Here is a 21,050-nt window from a genome sequence, read left to right as displayed (position 1 = left end):
TCAGTGACCATATAGTAGTACCAGCCATATCAGTGACCATATAATAGGACCAGCCATATCAGTGACCATATAATAGGACCAGCCATATCAGTGACCATATAATAGTACCAGCCATATCAGTGACCATGTAATAGTACCAGCCATATCAGTGACCATATAATAGGACCAGCCATATCAGTGACCATATAATAGTACCAGCCATATCAGTGACCATATTATAGTACCAGTCATATCAGTGACCATATAATAGGACCAGCCATATCAGTGACCATATAATAGGACCAGCCATATCAGTGACCATCATGTTCTATATAATAGTATCAGCCACATTAGTGTCCATATAATACGGTGTATGCCAGCGCCATAGAGCTGCATTGGTCTGTATGATCGCCAGTAGTGCTGTGGGTGCTCCTATGATTACATTAGGGGGGTCATCATTCTGTGTCTCTTATCTGATCTCTGGTATATTAAATACAGACTTATATTTTTTTCCAGCAAACTTCAGGGCGCCTCGTACTTCATCCCCCATGGTCTCCAGTCGCTGCAAGCAAATCTTAAATATCTCAGGGATCTGTCCAGGATTTGGAAATGTGACGCTGGACGACAGGGACAACAATGGCGAGGAATGCGCGGTCACCTCGGCAGCAGAGGCCTCGACATGACGGACGCTGCATTTTCATGAATTCTACAGTCGTTCAACCTTCATCAGGGTATTTGAGGTTGTCACTACATGCACCTATGGCGCCGCCGTCCGTCATTGCCCGCTGACCGGGAACTTTATTACGTCTTGATGGCGGTTTATTAATATTTGCTAAAAAAAATAAATAATTACTGACATTTTTCAATTGTTTACAATCAGCGGTTATACAATGATGAGCGTCCTCGTAGGCGCCGTGCCTGGAGGAGATGACATGGAGACCATTGACCTCTGTACAGGAGAAAGCTGGGTGAAGACAAAAATGGCCTCCCTTACAATTTCTACACCCAGCTTTCCCACATTCCTGAATGTCAGAGCTACTCCGATATGAGGGCATTTCTTTTCTGTAAATATGGTGAATACATTTTTCTTTACTGTGGATTTACGTTTTTTTCCTTTGTGGGGTTACGTTAGTTTATTAGGGTATGTGCACACACACTAATTACGTCCGTAATTGACGGACGTATTTCGGCCGCAAGTCCCGGACCGAACACAGTGCAGGGAGCCGGGCTCCTAGCATCATAGTTATGTACGATGCTAGGAGTCCCTGCCTCTCTGCAGGACAACTGTCCCGTACTGTAAACATGATTACAGTACGGGACAGTTGTCCTGCAGCGAGGCAGGGACTCCTAGCGTCGTACATAAGTATGCTGCTAGGAGCCCGGCTCCTTGCACTGTGTTCGGTTCGGGACTTGCAGCCGAAATACGTCCGTCAATTACGGACGTAATTAGTGTGTGTGCACATACCCTTACTCTCAGCGCAGCAGATGTCGTCTCGCCCCAGACCGGACATTTGATTCATTAGCTCGGACTAATAATAATAAGGCTATGTTCACACGGGGTATTTTGCCGAGTTTTTTGACGCGGAAACCGCGTCGCAAAACTCGGCAGAAACGGCCCGAGAATGCCTCCCATTGATTTCAATGGGAGGCGTCGGCGTCTTTTTCCCGCGAGCAGTAAAACTGCCTCGCGGGAAAAAGAAGCGACATGCCCTATCTTCGGGCGCTTCCGCCTCTGACCTCCCATTGACTTCAATGGGAGGCAGGAGAAAGCGTATATCTCGCTGTTTTATGCCCGCGGCGCTCAATGGCCGCGGGCGAAAAACGGCGCGATAATTGCCGCGAAAATCAGCGTGCGGAGAGAGGAATATCTGCCTCAAAGTTCCAAACGGAATTTTGAGGCAGATATTCCTCCCCCAAAATACTCCGTGTGAACATAGAGCGGAGTCCGCATTGGGCCCCCCCAGAGGGGTAACTTGTAGCTCCTGGGCCCCAATGCAAAATCTGTACCAGAACCCTTCAGCGATCATGTGCCACTTCAGGTGCCAGGTCCCAGGGGTGACGGCTGCCTGTGCACCCCTATACCCCACATCTGTTACCCCAACCAGCTTCCATAGGACTTTTTACAAGATAATAAAAACAACCCCTATAAGTAGGAGACAAAAACAAGTCCTAGTCCTACCTCTGTATAGAAGAGTCGCCCGGACGGTCACCCGGCTCCTTGGTCAATGCATCCAGCCGGCATCTCACATTGCATCCTAATGTGGCAATAGAAACCAACACTTACCCCTCATGCCATGCAGCAACCTCCAGGCCTAGCGCTGACCCTGCTCTGCTGCATCTGTCTGGAGTAGTTCACAGCTGAGGAAATTAGGTTCCTTTCCTGTGCAGGTTAACCCCAGAACTGCTGGGCTGCTCAAAGAATGAAGAAAAGTAAAGTCCTGGACCTTCTGATGCTGCTGGAGGATCCGTCTTGTAGATAAGACCGTATTCACACAGCGAGGGTTGCAGCTCAGTGCGTTTGCTGGCGGCTTTTTTCATCTGCAGGAGCCGCGGGGCTTCACTGAAACATAGTAGAAGATGTTATTGGTGGGAGTCAAGACCAAACATAAGAACGAAAGACTGTGGCGCCCTAATGAACACTATCAGCGCAGATTATAAATGCGGATTTCGCACTGAAAATACGTGAAAATTTACAGTACAATAAATGTGGATGAGGTCAGGGGCGTAGCTAAAGGCTCATGGGCCCGGGTCCAAGAATTCAGCTTGGGCCCCCCTCCCCCTCCCCAACACCACCAGACCCCTGTACACTTCTATGCCCAGCCGCCTTACCTGACAGACCCCATGTAGGCCTCCACAGTATAAAGTCCCATAACTGCCCCATACAGTATAATGCCCCCCATACAGCGTAATGCTCCCCCATAGCTGTCCCATACAGTATAATGCCCACATACAGTGTAATGCCCCCATACAGTGTAATGCCCCCATAGCTGCCCCTTACAGCATAATGCCCCCCATACAGTGTAATGCCCCCCCATATCTGCCCCATACAGTATAATGCCCCCATACAGTGTAATGCCCCCCATAGCTGTCCCATACAGTATAATGCCCACATACAGTGTAATGCCCCCATAGCTGCCCCTTACAGCATAATGCCCCCCATACAGTGTAATGCCCCCCCATATCTGCCCCATACAGTGTAATGCCCCCATAGCTGTCCCATACAGTATAATGCCCCCCATACAGTGTAATGCCCCCCATAGCTGCCCCTTACAGCATAATGCCCCCCATAGCTGCCCCTTACAGCATAATGCCCCCCATAGCTGTCCACTACAGTATAATACCACCCTTAGCTGTCCTATACAGTATAACGACCCCATATAGTATAATGCCCCCTCCCATACCCAGTATAATGTCCCCCATACGTACGTACCTAATTGAAAAATAATAACAATGACTTACCTATCCCCGCTCCCCCGCCGGGTGTAGAATCCTTCTCCTCCGGTCTGTGCTGTGAGTGATTCGGCGCGGTGATGATGTCACTACATCGCGCCTGCCTGCGCCGAGCCGCTTGCGGCACAGTGAACGCTGGAGCAAGACTCCGACATCGCACTGAACTGGATTTGTGTCCTGAGGATGGCGCGCTCGGCGCTGTGTGGGAACGGGGGCCCTGCGGGAATCATGGAATTGCTGCAGATTTCAACCTTGGCAACGCATGTAACACACGCAGATTTCCGCAGCGTCTAAGACCATGTTCACACGGAATATTTGCAGGCGTATTTCAGTGCATAAACCGCCTGAAAACAGCTTTCCATTGATTTCAGCCTTTCCCACTTTTTTTTTTATTAAAGGTCTGAAAATACGCATCAAAATACGCTTGCGAAATTGAAAAACGCTTTGAAAATCAGCTTGTGAAACACCTGGATACGAAGGACGTTTTCTCTGATAATCAGTCTCTTATTTTTCAGCTTTAAGGCCGGGTTCCCACGGGTCGGATACGTTGCGTAAAAACTGTGCAGCGTATCCGACCTCGAACCGCAATACATTCCATTAGAAAAACCGCCCCGCAGATCATTTTATTAACGTTTACGCTGCAGGTTTTTTTTCGCAGCGTGGGCAGGAGATTTTTTTTTTATCTCATCCACTTTGCGGCTACTGTAAATGCTGACCTACCCAGAGCAGCTGATCGGTGCGGGGTCCGGGTGTCAGACCTCCACCGATCATATACGGATGACCTATCCTGTGGATAGGTGATCAGTTGCCCATTCGTGGACAACCCCTTTAATATATGCCCAGTGAACTTAGCCTAAAACTTCCCTAAGGCCACATACACACGACCACGTTTTTGCAGACCCATTCATTTCTATGGTCCCATGCACACGATCGTGGCTTACTCGGATCGGTGCGGGAGCCGCAAAAAGTCCAGATAAGTTATTTTATGATCCGGATTTGCAGATTCACCAATAGTGGTGAACTGCCGCGAATCCATCAGTCCGTACGACACATGGATGCACAAGTAGGTTTTTTTGGGGCGGTCCGACGGACCCATGGTTTAGCGAACCGCAAAGCCAATACGGTTGTGTGCATGAGGCCTAAGGAGAGCCAATAGGACGACATCGACCCATTAAGTAGATGGTTGATTTAAGTGGAGATGCGGAAAACGCCAAGTGAAGGCACAAAAGCCACCAGAGCAGAGCGCCTGCGGGAGATTTTGTTGCAGAAGTGTCAAGGACTGGATCAGTTCCATTTATATGACCGCGGTTGTTTCGGAAGCACGCGCAGGGGGCCGTATTCTAGCAGTCGGTGGTGGTCTCCCTCACTGGCATAGCTGTACTGTGCATGGACAATTTTGCATATCTCGGGAGGAGCAGAGACCGGAAAAGGGAAGGAAAGATTTCTCCTGCATAACGGACAGCCCATAGCTGTACATAAAGGACTGTTTATATCAAGGACCTCCATCCAGGTTGGGCCAGTCTGGTGTAATTGTTTACATTTCCCCACTTCTAAAGCCCCTTTTACACCGGCCGATTTTAGCCGGTGCAGCGAGCGCCGATCAACGAGACAGTTAGTTGATCGGCGCTCGTTTGCTCCGGTCACACGGAGCCATGGGTGTGGAGGAGCGCTCGTTACTCCGCTCTCGTTCCCATACGTTATCATGCCGGTAGAGCGTCTCCGGTTTACACACCAAGATGCGATGCCGACCACAATAATCTATTTTTTTTTAAACTATACGACCCGCAGATGATCGCGTTGAGCGTTTGCTCGTTAGTCTGCTGATCGCTCCCGTTTACACAGGTCAATTATCGGCAACGAGCGTTCTATGAACCGATAGTTTGCCCGATAACTGCCCAGTGTAAAACCCAATTAACACAAGAGGACCCACCTGCGTAGAGCCCCACACATCACGTCTCTGGACAGCTGTGACCTTACCTGCTCAGGAGGTCTTCACTTGGTTCCAGGTGACCAAACAAAAATAGCCAATAGAGAAGGATGGTTGGGGGGGGGGGGGGGGGGGGGGGTCGGTCAACCCATGAGGATCTTCACCCTACTGGTCACACTGCTTCTTCGAGCCCCTATTTGACAACTGGTAAGGCCATCTAGGTGGCTTTATTTTATTTTATTATACTCTTAGATACAAAGCTTACAGGCAGTAGCCCAGTTGTCCTCATTCTTTAACTTGGAGGCCATTCAATATCCATCACGGGACTTCTAATATAAAAGATGAGAGTCCTGATCTTAGGAGAAGCAGAGCCGTGACCTGTCCACTCGTGATAGTTTGAGGAGGGGAATACAGACAAAACGACGGTCAAGGATGGAGAATACAATGAGCAGAATTCACCAGCAGCACAGAGTATTTCAGAAAACCGATCTTTGGTTGGGGCAGGGTACCATGAATATGTTTGGGCAACATGTGATGGGGATTGTCATGAGGGGAAATGAAGACCAGGCAAACATAAGGAACTATGAGAGGACTGGTTATATAGTAGGACAAGCAGCGTCTTCGAAAAGGAACTTCAGGTATTTTGATTTGCTAGGAGCGGAATTGAATCCCGGAACATAGATCGGTTTTATTTTCTCTGCAAGTTTTGCCAAAAATTATGGGGTGGGGAATTTAAAAAAAAAAAAACAAATTATTTTTTTTTAAACCATATTTCAGCCCCCCCGCCACAAAAACCAGAGATAACCACCATCATATTCTCGCTCTTTATTTTCCAGATTGCAATTAACAGAATACACATTTTTTTTCTTCCTCAAGCATTTACCAGGAGGCCAAAATAAAAGGCAGTAGAAATACTTCAAGAATACAGACCAACAAACAGTGAAAAAAAAAAAAAAGTTAGATCCAAAAAGTCTCCACTTGTCCCCCTCCCCCACCACTCCCCATGCCAGGTGTTGTGTCCAGTGATTCACATAATATTAGAGCTAAAATTAAATAAGTGCCACAGATAAATAAATAAAGTGTGAAATTCTTGTAGATTCCTATATAGGTTTACATGATATAAATATTCATCATTTCCTAAATATTGTGAAATTACCACCATCACAAAAAACAGAAGCACGGTCACCAGGTCCCCCGTGTTCGCAGCCCTTGTAGCGGTCAATAATTGGTACGGACCACAACGCAATAAATAGGAGAGCATTTAGATTTTGGACCCTTTGCCCCACCAGGGGGCGCCGGGAAGGTCAAACAAAACAAAAACAAGGAGTGATTTTTTGGGTTAACTGACAATCTCGAAGTAAAAAAAAAAAAAAAAAAAAAAAAAAGTTTTATTCGGATGGGCCTCGTCATCAGAAAGGACAAAAATAATAAAGTTATAGATGCTTAAAATTTAAAAAGCCCTTTAGGTCCGGTCACCTTTGTCCATCTTCGTTTTTGGGATTATGAAGGTCAGAAGGGTTTCCATAAAAAAAGGAGGTTACTGCGGAGGAGAAGCCTTGCTTTCGGGGTGAAGACCTGATCCTTGACTTGTCTTTTTTAATGTCTCAGCAATATGGCAGAGGATTCCGAAAGGCTGCGTGACTTCAAGGCGCTGCCGGTGAACTCACTATGGTGGCTCATATCAAGGACGTCCAAGATATATTCCTCACATTTTATGCAGATGTCCATGGAAGTCCAGTTGTACATAATTCTCTTGTGAAAGGAAAGGTCTTCTGCTTTGTCTTTGGGCTCAAAGACCAGAGGAACGCTAATAAGGAAACAAGATCGTTACATGAACCATATAGATCTTAGAAGGGTAATTTTGGACTTTAAAAAAAAAAAAAAAAAAAAAAGTTTTTGTATTCGAGAGTAGAATTAGGCAAAAGGTGGGGGAGAACCTCAAAAACAAAACAAAACATTAAATATAAACATATCCATCTATAAAGCTGGAGACCTGTTGTACGTAATACTTACTTTTAGCCAATACCTAAAACAGGAGCCTTTAGGGCTGCAGACAGACATTGACCACAATTCCTTTCCAATAGGATTAAGATTCGGATTTGTAGAAGTTTTGTATACAAACAAATAATTTGTGACGAAGGCTTCCTTCACATCTGCGTTGGGGCTCAGTTCATGGATTCCATCGGAGCTCTCCGTAAGGGGAACCCATGAACGGAATCCTGACGAACCATAGGTTTCCAATACTATCACCATTGATTTCAATGGTGACGGATCCGGCGCCAATGGTTTCCGTTTGTCCTCGTTGTTTAAGGGTTCCGTCGTTTTGACTGAATCTGTACTGCAGTCGACTGCGCTACATTGTCAAAACAACGGAACCCTTACACAACGGGGACAAGGGGAAACCATTGGCACCGGATCAGTCACCATTGAAATCAATAGTGATGCAATCGGAAACCTACGATTTGTTAGTTTGTCAGGGTTCCGTTCATGGGTTCCCCTGACGGAAAGCTCAGACGGAACCCACGAACGAAGTCCTGGCGCAGATGTGAACGAAGCCTAAGATTATGGAGAGAGAACGAAGCTCCCACCCCATTTATTGGTTATGGGCCAGTTGAGACAGTATAGAAATCAGTCATTAAATCACGTTATAACCGGAATATTAATCAAATATAAATTTTAAGGGTGGGGGGGGGGGGGGTCAACTCTAATTTCTATATGTGTACAGCAGTTTACACGAGGGCTTTAAAGGGGTTGGATCAGAAAAATGTGTCTCTTCCAAAAACAGCGCCACTCCTGTACATTGGTGGTGTCTGGTATTGCAGCTCAGCTTTATTGAAGTTAAAGGGTCTGAGCTGTAATACCACACGCAACCCACGCATAGGTGTGGAGCAGCTTCTGGAGCAAAGCAGCCATGTCTTTCTAATCCTGGACAACACCTTTGAATACAGGTGAAAGTCTTCATAATCAGGACTCACCTGGAATAGTCCCAGTGCACGACCTCCCTACAGAACATATGGTTTTTCTGTGCTTGGCAGAAAGGATCATTGTCCCGAGTCAGGACCAGAGCTTTGAAGAAGCTGACCGGCAGATACATACATTGCTTAAAGGGCATCAACATCTGGAAATAAGAAGAACACAAAAGTAATGGATCTATACGCTGCCTATCAAAAGTAAGAAACCCCTAATAGAGGGGTCAGGAATACAGAACAGATTGTTCCTATTCGTATGCTCTTAAAATCGTTCAGGATTAGAAGAAAAACAAAAACTGAGAGACAGCGCCACGTCTGTCTATGGTTGTGTCTGGTATTGCAGCTCATCCCTATTTAAATGAATACTATACACAGCCCATGGACAGAAAAAAAATAAAAATTCAAGATCAAGTTCTAGATTACTACAAGACAGGAAAAGGCTACACAAGAATATCCCAGGAGTTTTGTAGGATCAACTGAGGAAACGGGAGCTGCAGCGTAGCACCCGTCACTGCCTAGACAAGGCCATCCCTCAATGGAGCCCCCATCATTTACAAGAGCGAGGGCGGTGACGTCTTTGGTGGATTCATCACCTGATTATAGAATATTCCAACTTTCTAAATTACCTCAACGTGACATTCGGGGCAGATTGTCCTATATGGGAAAATAAATAAACAAAATTACTGAAGGTTTACTACAAAATTAAATTTGTATGTTAAATCTACACAAAATTGGGTAAGTTGACAAATTTTCCTCACCTGGACGGTCGTGGCGGGGGCTAAGCATACAAATCTATAGGTTCTACGGAATCAGGTTTTCCATATCGCCAATAGATTAGTATAAAGCAGCCGCATGGTCGTTCACTCCATTAACCCCCACCACGACCCTCCTAGTGGCGAGATCTCCACAAATCTAGTATTTCTCCTGTGGAAGGCGGAATATTATGGAAGAAAAAAAAAATTATTTTTTAGCTGTACCGCGTAAAATTTTTTGTACCTTTCACAGAATTTACAGGAGAACGGCCAAGAAAAGAAGAGCGTCTTCCGGAAGCAGCTGGAACAAACCTGAAGAGAGCGGAAATCAGCGACCTCCTCACAGCGCAGGCCATAAACCCCAAAAGTCTTAGAGAAGTTGTTACCTTGTACCCCGGGAAGTCTTTACTTGATGCAAATAGCAGCATCTCCGTTTTGATAATGGACCTTCGTAAAAGAATCAACTCTGAGATGGTCGGGGGTAGGCGAATCTTTGGAGCGCGCCAACTCTGGAATACAGATAAAGCTGAAGTTATTGAGGAGATGGACAATAGTTATTTTTATTTTTTTAAGATTTGGCTACACAAAAAAATAAAAAATTTGCAAAAATTTTCCATTAAGATGTCCAACTCAGGAAATCAGGTAGTCAAGGAATAGGAACAACGTGTATTAAAATACTCTAAAAGGGATCATGGTAAAAAAAAAAAACAAAAAAAAAAAAGGTCAAGGCTTAGGTCACATGACTGACAGGGTGGAGATAATATGCCGTCTGTTTCAGAAGCTGCAGATATGAATAGGGAATGTGACCTGAAAGAACTAGAATCTGCCATACTGGTGAATTTATAGCTGGGTAGTCAGCAAAGAGCGTCTCTGGAGGACCCAGCAGGTTTGGGCGTTACAGGATCAACCTATTCATTTCAATGGAAGCTGTGTAATGCTTTATTTCACCTGTGGTGGCACTGCAGGGAAATTGAACACTTCCGCTCAGGATCTGAAAATTTACAGCCGATCACAGAAGATCAAATGGTAACCAAAGTAAACCACGCTAACCATACAGAGCACAGTCGTATTGACTAGACACTTTTTGGCCTTTGTTCCTTAAGCACCTACCTGTCTACAGCTGCTGCCTTGGAAGGAGCCCTCATAGGAGCTGGACCTCTTGTGACCGTAGGACATCTGTTTCTCAGAATTTGAAATACTGTTCATTCGGAGGTCCAATTGGGAGGAAGTCAGGACAGGTATAAAGGAGAAATCTAGAGAATAGGACATCACTAGGTGTAAGAGAAACAGGGCAATGGACTGGATATATTTACATCCAAAAGGGGTTTTCCACTCCTTACACAGAATAGGCTGTAAACATCCGATGTGGGATCCCACCCTCAGACCCCTGTAGTGCAAGGCAGCCATATCCAGGCGGAGAATGAATGGAGAAGCGACCGCATACGTGTGCGACGATCTCCATTGAAATTTTGGGAAATTACAGACACCTTAGACCCAGCAAAATTTCGCATTTACGTACAGTAGTCTATAGCTAGGGGGCTTTCCACACAAGAGTCATTACTCCAAGTCCAGACTACCAATGTATACAGTGGTTAACCCTATGGTTGAGTAATATGAAGCGATTCAGCCCAAAAACCTCATTTGCTTTAGCAGCAGCTGCCTGTCGCTGAGCGCTCATTCCATTTGTAGTCTACCAGCATTCAAGTGATTCTTATTAATAGATTCTTCTCAATTACCGGTGCTGCTCGATGTCAGGTGAGAAAACTTGTGTTCGGAGGAGGATTCATAGCTGAATTCTGGGTGCCCACTGATTCTGCCCTGTAAAGACGACAGCCATACACTGGTGATCGTACAACACACACACCGGCATCTTATGGTCAAGATTAATTTGATCTGAGACAAAATATATTAATGATCTAAACCAAGTTCCCATGAGCCTTCATGTCCCATTAACATTGGAAAACTAAAAAAATTATAGATTTTAATAATTTAAGTTTACATCAACTCCATTGTCCAGCGGATTCATGACGGGCAGCCGACTCCACCTGTTCCCCATCCGGCAACTGTATAAGGAATATTCATGTGGCAGAGAATTCAAATTGTTTGAAATTTTCAATTCTTCATCTGTGGAAGCTGGAAAAAAAAAAAAAAACATTCAACAATTTCACAGATTATCCGTAACCAGTGATCTCCTATTGTAGTACATTAGAAGATTTATTTATTTTTCTTCCAGCGATACACCTGGTTGTGTCGGGTATTGAATTCACTTGAACAGAAATGAGTTGCAATACCAGACACCAACACAAGGAGGAGTGGCGCTGTTTATGGACAAAACAAACATTCTAGTCTCACACATCACCTTGCATTAAACTTCTTTTTACATCCAGGGTTGATCTAAGAGTCTTGGAAGATTTGATTTCGGACATCAGCAGGGCGTGCAGGCTCGGCTCTACCGGGGTTCGTTCTTTCAGCTTCCTCTCAGATGCCTGGAGAAAAGAAAAAAATAAAATGTTTCGCGCTCGTCTTGGTTTACTTTCTATGAAGACGTTTTTCGACCTGCAGATCACACTATTGTGTAAACTTCCATCACTCCGCGGCTTCTACTAACCAGACGCCTCGATACACCGGGGATAGGGAATACTAGTGTTTCACGTAGGGGGGCGGCTGACCACACATCGCGTAACCTCTGCGGAGGGCAGAACACACTAAAGAAAATTTTAAGCGGTTGTCCAGGGGGTAGAAAAACACGACGGCTTTCTTCCACAAACAGCTCCACAACTGTTCACAGGTGGTGTATGGTATTGCAACTCAGCCCCATTCCCTTCAATGGACGTGAGCTGCAATACCACACACAACCTGTGAACAGGTGTGGAGCCGTTTGTGGAAGAAAGCAGTCGTGTTTTTCTACCCCCTGGACAACCCCTCTAAGGATAGCATCACTTTTAGTGTGAGCAGTTAAGAAAAATAAACCCAGTTCCACCGTAAGACCAGCGTCGACATTTACCGGTTTCAGCGTATGTGTGCGAATCAGGTCCAAAATGACATCATCTTCACTTCTGCTGGACTTGCTCTGATCACATTCCTGGAAGAAAGGCGGCAGATATTTAGGACACCGTCCATAGGAAACCATAAGCTTTTTCTTGAATTTATAGGTCACATCCAGAGCTGCATTCACAATTCTGCCATTTTACTGGTCTCTATACTGCCCCCAGCTGGTTCAGTGTCCGTGCGGACAATGCTTCATCCTGGTGCATTGTGGGAGATGCTTTCTACATCATGCTAGGTATAAACACACTACAAAGCTCATAATGCAATGCATTAATACGGATACATTCTAAGTGGCAGAGATGGGAATTCTGAATGCAGCTTTGGGTGTGACTAGAGCATAACATGATGTAACGGTACAATACCTTCACCGGGCGCAGGTGGTGTCTCTGAGACCGGATGTCGTTCATCAGGAGCTCATATGGAGTAAGCTCGTACTCTACAGGCAGCGCGGCGTAGGACCACCGATCAACGCTGCGGAGACTGACCCCAAGACGAAGCTCAGTCATCACATTGCTCCACGAGGTGTCCTGCGATTGGTTAAGAACAGATTAAACTTCTCAATCCCTTCCACAAAAAGAGTTTTAGTCGTCTGGTCAGGTTTAGAGGGCATTAAAAGGGTAAAACAAGTCCTTGAGTTACCGCGATCACCCAGCTTTCCCAGACTCCTGAACAGCAAGTTTGCCTAGTTATGCAAAACTTTATTTCTAGGCAGATTTGTCGTTTAAGACAACCAGTGGGGCAGTGATTGCCCACAACTTTCCCAGAAACGCCTCCAATATAGACACCTCAATAGAACTTATATTTAAATTTAAACGTCCATACGACACCACTGTTTTATTTTCTATCCATATAGGTCCAGAATAGGATTAGAGTCCCCCCCCCCCCACCAAAGACTTAAATCATAAAATGGTCACTGCCTGCCACCACCACTAGAGGGAGCTCATTACTGAGCTTAATATTTATTAAGCAATGAGCTCCCTCTAGTGGTGGTGACAGGCAGTGACCATTTTATAAATTTCACGGTCTATGCAGAGTATTTGGAGCTCTGTCTGATAGAAAGATAAAATATCGGATTTATTTAAGTGAATCCGTGTCTGTTCATGATGAAGTCTGGGCCCCTGGAACAATAGTAGTCATGGGCCCCTAAACCAACCATCCTAGTTCTGAAAGACCAGAGCTGGGGGTGTCATTGAATTTCAGACTATACACAAGTATCGCGATATTATACAAACTATAATGATTCAAGACGTTACCAGGTTATCCGTAATAACAGAATCCTCTTGCACGTCGTCTTTAGGACTGGATTTTATCTAAAGAAAAAAAACAAAAACATCAAAAAGGTGTGAAGTTTTGCTGCACGGATGGCGGGGAACATGTAACAGATACTAATATTTGAACCCCAAATCATGACAAGCCACACCCATTTCTGTCTAGGAACGCCCCCTTTTATGCAAAATCCCACCCCTTCTGTAATCCGGTTCCTGGGAATGTCCTGCAAAAACTGGGACGGTTGGCAAAATGTACTTAACATACAATATAGTGATTTTCTAGCTCAGTTTATAGGGGGCTGTCCAGTCATCCAGATCTAGTCCTACAGCTGGATTTTGTTACTATGTATCAGTGTAGGTAAGAGTTCAAGACAAGCGAGAGTTATTCTGCAGCTGCTATTTTGGACCTAAACTGGATACTTTGTAACAAGCACATCAGTTGTGTGAGCAGGACTGGGTTTCCATTCACTAACAGCAAGCAATGTACTTTGCTTCAATTCCACATTATTTCAAACATCAGTAGATCGCAGGACTTACAAGGATTACGATTTACATGAACAAACACTTTAATATGTTCGGATTTGTGCCTTGTGGTGGAAATATGTTGGCAGGAACCAGGGTTGGGATGGTTTACCTTAAAGTGACTCTCCGGACCCAGGACAATATTATAAATGCGAGGGGGTACATGGAGTAATATTACTTGGTGCCCTCCAGTCGTGTCCCTCTGCTGTGGTTCTGCTGCTATGGGGTCCCCTCTGTGTTTCAAAGCGGCCACAGACTGAGTCTAAGACACGCCTCTGCCCTCAGATTGGCCAGAACTGCTCAAGTGAGCCACTCTGGCCAATCCGAGAACAGTGGGAGTGGCTCAGACTCCGTCTAAGAAGTGCTACAGCCATGTTGGGACAACAGAGAGGGCGCCCTAAAAACTGGAGGGCACCGGCTATTACTACTCCATGTTAAAAATGTTGTCATGGGTCACTTTAAGACGACCCAGCTAGAGGGTGCAAAGGTACCAATTGCAATTGGATCCTAAATCTTTGGCCACCTTAGGCCCTGGCATTACATATGTGGATGAGGAAGGGATGTGACCCGGGTGAGAAGTCATAGTCTGAAAGATTCTTCAAGAGAAACGGCATGAATACTACCGAGCTGCCCCTCCCGCTTCTCTGCTGCCAGTTATGACTTCTATATGGGCTGGCACATCCATGCCAACCAGTCTGCCTCAGATACCTTAGGTCTTCATCTCCGGGCCAGCCAAGCACCAAGGCCATTACCAAAGCAGCCTTTTCATCTCTTACTGCCGTAGTAAGAACATTTTCGGGAAATAGGTGGAGAACCCCTTTAAGGCAACATTGGGAAACTTGAACGGAGTGTATGGCGTGGCTTGTGCTCACCTCTACCGGCCGCAGGTGGAGTCTCTTAGACCGGATGTCGTTCATTAATTGCTCATATGGGGTAAGCTCGTACTCTACGGACATCGCGGCGTAGGACCACCGATCAACGCTGCGGAGACTGACCCCGAGACAAAGCTCATTCATCACATTGCTCCACAGGGCGCTCTACAAAATGGGTAAAAATAGCAAACCAAATATATTACCCATCAAACCAGACATTGGAGTCGGCCATTGGTCGGAAAAAGCAATTGACGGCGGTATTCTATAAACACTAAGAAAAAAAACGAAGAAGAAGAAATCCCGAGTCCAATCATTGCGTACCCAATTATACATTTCGAGAACTTCCTTTTCTAGTTCTTCAGTAGAATCCAATCTCCTCAAACTCTGCAACAAGAAGAGAAGGAGATGAAGCGGACGCGGCGCCGAGGAGGAGGATGATGGGAGTAGACGGCGGCGGAGGATTCTACCTGCTTGGAGAACTGTATGGTCTGCAGGAGTCGGTCGATGTCTTTATATTCGGTGTATTGGATGCGGCAGACGGCGATGTAGTGAGCGGACGCCTCCGAGGGAACAAACAGTCGCTCAACGCATTCCTACAGGAAGACAAGACGGGGTTAGGCGGTGGGGGGGGGGGGGGTCTTCAGTTTAGAGGGGGGGGGCAGATCTTTAGTAACAAGTCTGAGCTGCGCCTAAGGCCTTATTCAGACGAACGTGAAAAGTTTGCCACATGGTGGATTTCAACGTCTGAATAAGGCCTAAAAACACGACACGACGGTCTGGAGGTCAGGGGTCATACACGTTCCCATCCCATTGGGGACATCATGAGATTATTTTCTTTGGATTTCCCCGTCTTCCAGGGGATGGGATGGAGCGTACAAGCATTACAGAGTCTATAAATTCATCACCCCCATCGTCCTCCCCGGGTGGATGATGCGGTACCTTGATGATGTCATTTAGCGTGAAGGCGAGCCGCTTGGCTGCAGGGGACTTGCTGTTAGGAGTGTGCAGGCCCAGCATATAGAAGAGCAGGCGGTCCAGAGAGTCACCCAGGACCCGCTCAATTTCACTACTGAGACCCCAGTCCAGAGCCGCATACACAGCCTTCCCGAGACGCTCTATGACCTGCACAGTACAGGAGATGGATTAGGAAAGAGGCAGCGTATCTAATCCGGTCACGTGTGATACTGTCTGCTGAGCTGTGTATCTAATCCTATCATGTGTGATACTGTCTGCTGAGCTGTGTATCTAATCCTATCATGTGTGATACGGTCTGCTGAGCTGTGTATCTAATCCTATCATGTGTGATACTGTCTGCTGAGCTGTGTATCTAATCCCATCATGTGTGATACTGTCTGCTGAGTTGTGTATCTAATCCAGTCATGTGTGATACTGTCTGCTGAGCTGTGTATCTAATCCTATCATGTGTGATACTGTCTGCTGAGCTGTGTATCTAATCCTGTCATGTGTGATACTGTCTGCTGAGCTGTGTATCTAATCCTATCATGTGTGATACTGTCTGCTGAGCCTCTGTATCTAATCCCATCATGTGTGATACTGTCTGCTGAGCTGTGTATCTAATCCTATATGTGTGATACGGTCTGCTGAGCCTCTGTATCTAATCCCATCATGTGTGATACTGTCTGCTGAGCGGTGTATCTAATCCAGTCGTGTGATACTGTCTGCTGAGAGGTGTATCTAGTCCGATCATGTGTGATACTGTCTGCTGAGCCGTGTATCTAATCCTATCATGTGTGATAATATCTGCTGAGTTGTGTATCTAATCCTATCATGTGTGATACTGTCTGCTGAGCTGTGTATCTAATCCTATCATGTGTGATACTGTCTGCTGAGCTGTGTATCTAATCCTATCATGTGTGATACTTTCTGCTGAGCTGTATCTAGTCCGATCATGTGTGATACTGTCTGCTGAGCCCTGTATCTAATCCTATCATGTGTGATACTGTCTGCTGAGCTGTGTATCTAATCCTATCATGTGTGATACTGTCTGCTGAGCTGTGTATCTAATCCTATCATGTGTGATACTGCCTGCTGAGCTGTGTATCTAATCCAGACACTGAACCTTGGTATATTCAGTCAAACAGTTAAACACACCCTCACCCTTTTCTCAGATAGTTTCGAGTCTTTGGCACCTAAAAAACAGAATATGTAGAATTTAATGGGCAAAAGGTTTATAAACTCCGGGAACGGTATAACAAACATCTATTGGCACCTTTGTAATTATTGTGACCACTAGGTGGCGCTTTTCCCTTGAAAATAAGGTCTAAGGCTACATTCACACTTAAAAGACACGCGTATATCTGGTCCGTGTGAATTGCGTGAGTGGCACGCGTTTCACACTCACAAAGCACATTTAATATATTTTTTGGAATGGAAATGTAGCACAAATTACTCACCGCACATGGATGTGCGTCCGTGGTTTTCACGCACCAATATAGGACATGCGGTGAGTTTCACTTAACGGACTCTCGCCACGTGAAAACTCCTGCATGTGTGAACAGCCCCATGGACATCAACGGGTCCGTGTGCTGCGGTGATTTCCATGCACAGCACGCGGACGAGTTTTACGCCAGTCTGAATGAGCCCTAATCCAGGGAGGTGTCAATCATCCATCAGACATGACAGTTTGACGCCACCAAGAGCGCAGCAGGGCACGTTCATCAGCAGCGTGGCAGGTACGAAACTTCACAAGTTGGCGAAGACGTTACCAAAACAGTCACAACGGCGTACACACCATGAAATAATTTGGTGCAACTAACATTTATCTTCCTTACACCACATCACGTGACCTTCTACGCCAAAGACCGGCTCACGGTCATAGCAAATTAGGCCGTGTCCATTTTATCCACCGTTTTCCTAAACTACTGCAGCTTAAAAACGGCGCACGTTATTTCAAAGAGATCATGAATGACCTTGTTGTCCGTAGCAACCATTAAACATTCACCGAAACATGAACGGTGGTTGCTATGGACAACAAGGATATTTAGTTCACTATGCGCCCTCTACTGGACATAGGGTGGAACAACCTGTAGACAGATCATGTATTGCAGCGATCATTAACTTTTGGCTCGCTGGCTGCCGCACCGCTACAACTCTCAGCAGACAGAGCCTGCTGGGCGTTGTAGTCCCGAAACTAAAGAGCATTAGGAAATCATTCTTATTCTCGCTACAGGGGAAGTTTAGCCTGTAGGACCTATAAGTGGGGTCAGGGGATACAATGATGTGGAAGTAGTACATGACAACATCCCCTTATGTATAGTCACGTGTCCTTGGTGTCCAGGTGGGAGCAACGAATGCGGAAATTCAATACCACAACGTTTGACTTGGGACTGCTGGGGATTCAGTCCCAGCTTAGGAGAACACGTGGGGGAAGGGGAGCGACAACCACACATTTTCGGCGACACTTACCAGTGGTGTCCACAAAAGACACGGCTCCGTCGTGGTGAATATATATGTGCTCGGTCCCCCGCAGCACCGGGAAATATCCGTCTCGCAGGATCATCTGCTTCAGTTCACGGCCGCACTGGTAGCACAGGGCCCAGGCCTGCTCCTCGCTGACCGGCTGTCCAGACCCCTTTAAGACGTCCTTCAGCCTCACTTTACCGTGAAGCTCAGCGGGACCCCTCTCATTCATGATCCCCCCTCTATAACAACGCAACGTATGATCCACAATCAGCACAAGACGACTTATGACCAGAAGGATTTCACCAGACTCGTTCCCGATCCTTCCATCTTCTTATAGAGCACAGGCCCCTCCAATCTCCACAATCACCACGCAGCGTTAACCCTTCATCGGCAATCAATGATATTGCACGCATGTGGCAGGGCCAGCAGAGATGGGGTTAAACAGTGAGGGGGCATTTCTCATTTTTGTTTTTTTTCTTGCTGCAGTTTTGGCAAATACCGACGTGGATTTAGGATTTAGTAAAAAGTACAAAAAATCAAAAAAAAATACGACTCGTGTAAATATACAGTAAGGCCGCGTTCACACGTGGCATAAACACTGCAGATTTCACACAATGGATTTCGTGGCGGAAAATCGGCAGCATAATAGAGAAGCGGAGGAGGGGATGACAAGACAACAAATCGCCTCCGCGCGCTGCGTGAACGATGAGCGGAAAAAAACACTCAGAAATTGACCTGCGGTGCGGAGTTTTATTCCGCAATTATATTTGCGTAATCGCTGCTTTTTTGTTGCGGGTTTTCTCCGTTGAATTCAATGTGGAGGTAAAACCCGCCACAATTAGCAGATGTTGCAAATTTTTACAACGGAAAAGCTTTGATTCCGCTGCAAAAATCGCAACTCAGAAAAAAGGTTTGTATATTTACCCAGAAATCTGTGCTTCTGCGTCCAGGGATGACGTTTCATACAATGTGACCGCTGCAGCCAATCACAGGCCAATCACAGGCTGCAGCGGTCACATGGGATGAAACGCTATCCCAGGAGTCCGAGCTGCAGGACGGCAGAGGAACGCGTCACCGCGGCTACGGGTAGTATGAATTTGATTTTTTTTTTACATGCAGTTTTTCGCAGCGGACATTCCGGATGAAAAACTGCAACACAATTTGGCGCGGTTTTTCAGCCAGAATTCCCTGCGGCAACCAGGGCGGATACGCTTTTATGCAGCATATCTGCCCTCTGTGAACACACCCTTAGGGTATGCTCACACGCCCTATTTACGGACGTAATTCGGGCGTTTTACGCCTCGAATTACGTCCGAAAATACGACTCCAAACCGCCGGCGAACATCTGCCCATTGAAATCAATGGGGTTACGATGTTCTGTGCACACAGGCTTTTTTTTTACGCGCTGCTGTCAAAAGACGGCGCGTAAAAAGACGCCCGCGTCAAAAAAGTGCCTGTCACTTCTTGAGACGTAATTGCCGCCGTTTTTCATTGACTCCATGGAAAAACAGCTCCAATTAATCCGTAATTGACGCCGCGAAAAACGCGAGTACGAGCAATTACGTCTGAAATTCAGGAGCTGTTTTCTCCTGAAAACAGCTCCGTAATTTCAGCCGTAACGGACGCTGCCGTGTGAACATACCCTGAGGCTACATGCACACGTCGAGTATTGTGCTGCGAAAAATACGCAGCAAAACCGCAGGAAACCGTAAGAAATTCGCAGCAAAAAAAAAACTTACCCGAAGGGGCGTTTTTACGTTTTGCTGCGTAAATAGCAGCGTTTTCATGCTGCGCGTTTTGCTGCGTATTTCCGTAGAACTAGAGGGATAGAATTCGCATGCGGAATCGCAGGATAAATTGACATGCTGCGGTTTAGAAAATACGTACCGCGGGTCAATTTACGTCCCGAAAAATACTGCAGCGTGGACGTGAGATTCCCTGGAACCTCATTCTCTATGCTGGTACTGGATTACACTGCGGTTTTGGCGCATACAAATACTCGCGGCAGAACTGCACGTAATACGCATCGTGTGCACTGACCCTTATTTGTCGGCTATATTACCGCCACATTGTACGGCTGCAATCATAATGGCGTTGTCTAGTCCTAGATAACTAAAGCTTCCCGCCTCAGACATTTATAGCCTATCCACGGGATATATGCGGCTTCCACGGCTCGGACCCGCAACTATCTCTAGAACGGCGTCCCCTGACCGCCGTTCTACCTTCTACTGCTGTCGCCGGGCTCCGGGCGCTGCCTGACATAGTGGTTGAGAGTACGAGAAGAGCTGAGAGCGCTTTGCTACGCTGTTTCTGGCTCCCGAGAGCTACAAAAACAGCTGAGCTCGCCGTGCCGCACGCTTCTTGGAACTTCCATTCCCATCTCTGGAGGTCCCGGAAACAGCAGAGCAAAACGCGTTCAGCTGTGTCTGGGGATTCCAACCACGTTGTTAGTCAGTGACCGAAGAGTAGTGCGAGCAGCAGGAGATAGGACATGAGGCCCGTTCTGGAGACGCGTCTATCGGACATTTATGGCATATCCTGTGGTTATGCCATAAATGTCCGAGATGAGAATAACCCTTTAATTATTGTGAGATCCGCAGCTTTCTAATAGACTTTGCGTTTAATTTCCGCATCATTTTCAAGATCTCTGCTTGCTGACAGTGAATAAGAGCATTAGGGTATGTTCACATGCATAACAAACAACGTCTGAAAATACAGAGCTGTCTTCAAGGGAAAACAGCTCCTGATTTTCAGACGTTTTTTAATTAAGGGTATGTTCACACGCACTTCTTTTTCGCTGGCGTTTTTTTTCCGTGCCGTTTTCTAAAAACGAGGAGTAA

General features: G+C 46.1%; 1 protein-coding gene across 1 annotated transcript; it reads right to left on the bottom strand.

The window, feature by feature from the left end:
* Nucleotides 1-6,182: 6,182 nt before the first annotated feature.
* LOC142666566 (protein spire homolog 1-like) lies at nt 6,183-18,629 on the bottom strand. The gene is made up of 18 exons (XM_075846667.1): nt 18,214-18,629; nt 16,906-16,937; nt 15,727-15,909; nt 15,255-15,380; nt 15,109-15,171; nt 14,788-14,952; nt 13,379-13,435; nt 12,488-12,652; nt 12,082-12,159; nt 11,437-11,563; nt 11,077-11,210; nt 10,814-10,895; nt 10,188-10,330; nt 9,464-9,586; nt 9,322-9,389; nt 8,952-8,979; nt 8,332-8,474; nt 6,183-7,163 (listed from the first exon to the last, which is right to left on the bottom strand). Exons 1-18 carry the CDS (start codon nt 18,437-18,439, stop codon nt 6,953-6,955), a joined length of 2,154 nt encoding a protein of 717 aa, XP_075702782.1. The 5' UTR covers nt 18,440-18,629; the 3' UTR covers nt 6,183-6,952.
* Nucleotides 18,630-21,050: the final 2,421 nt, after the last annotated feature.

The sequence above is a fragment of the Rhinoderma darwinii genome, chromosome 13 (genome assembly GCF_050947455.1).
Source record: "Rhinoderma darwinii isolate aRhiDar2 chromosome 13, aRhiDar2.hap1, whole genome shotgun sequence".
In the NCBI taxonomy this organism is placed as follows: Eukaryota; Metazoa; Chordata; class Amphibia; order Anura; family Rhinodermatidae; genus Rhinoderma; species Rhinoderma darwinii.
The sequence above is the reverse complement of the archived record's forward strand: the minus strand, read 5'-3'. Positions and strand labels throughout refer to the sequence as shown.

Excerpts from the sequence above, each read along its gene's own strand:
- LOC142666566 (XM_075846667.1), bottom strand. The coding sequence starts at position 18,439 with ATGAATGAGAGGGGTCCCGCTGAGCTTCACGGTAAAGTGAGGCTGAAG. Across the intron at positions 15,910-16,905 it reads CGAAACTATCTGAGAAAAGG|GTCATAGAGCGTCTCGGGAA; the intron begins GTGAGGGTGTGT and ends TGTACTGTGCAG. Across the intron at positions 12,160-12,487 it reads ACCACCTGCGCCCGGTGAAG|GAATGTGATCAGAGCAAGTC; the intron begins GTATTGTACCGT and ends CCTTTCTTCCAG.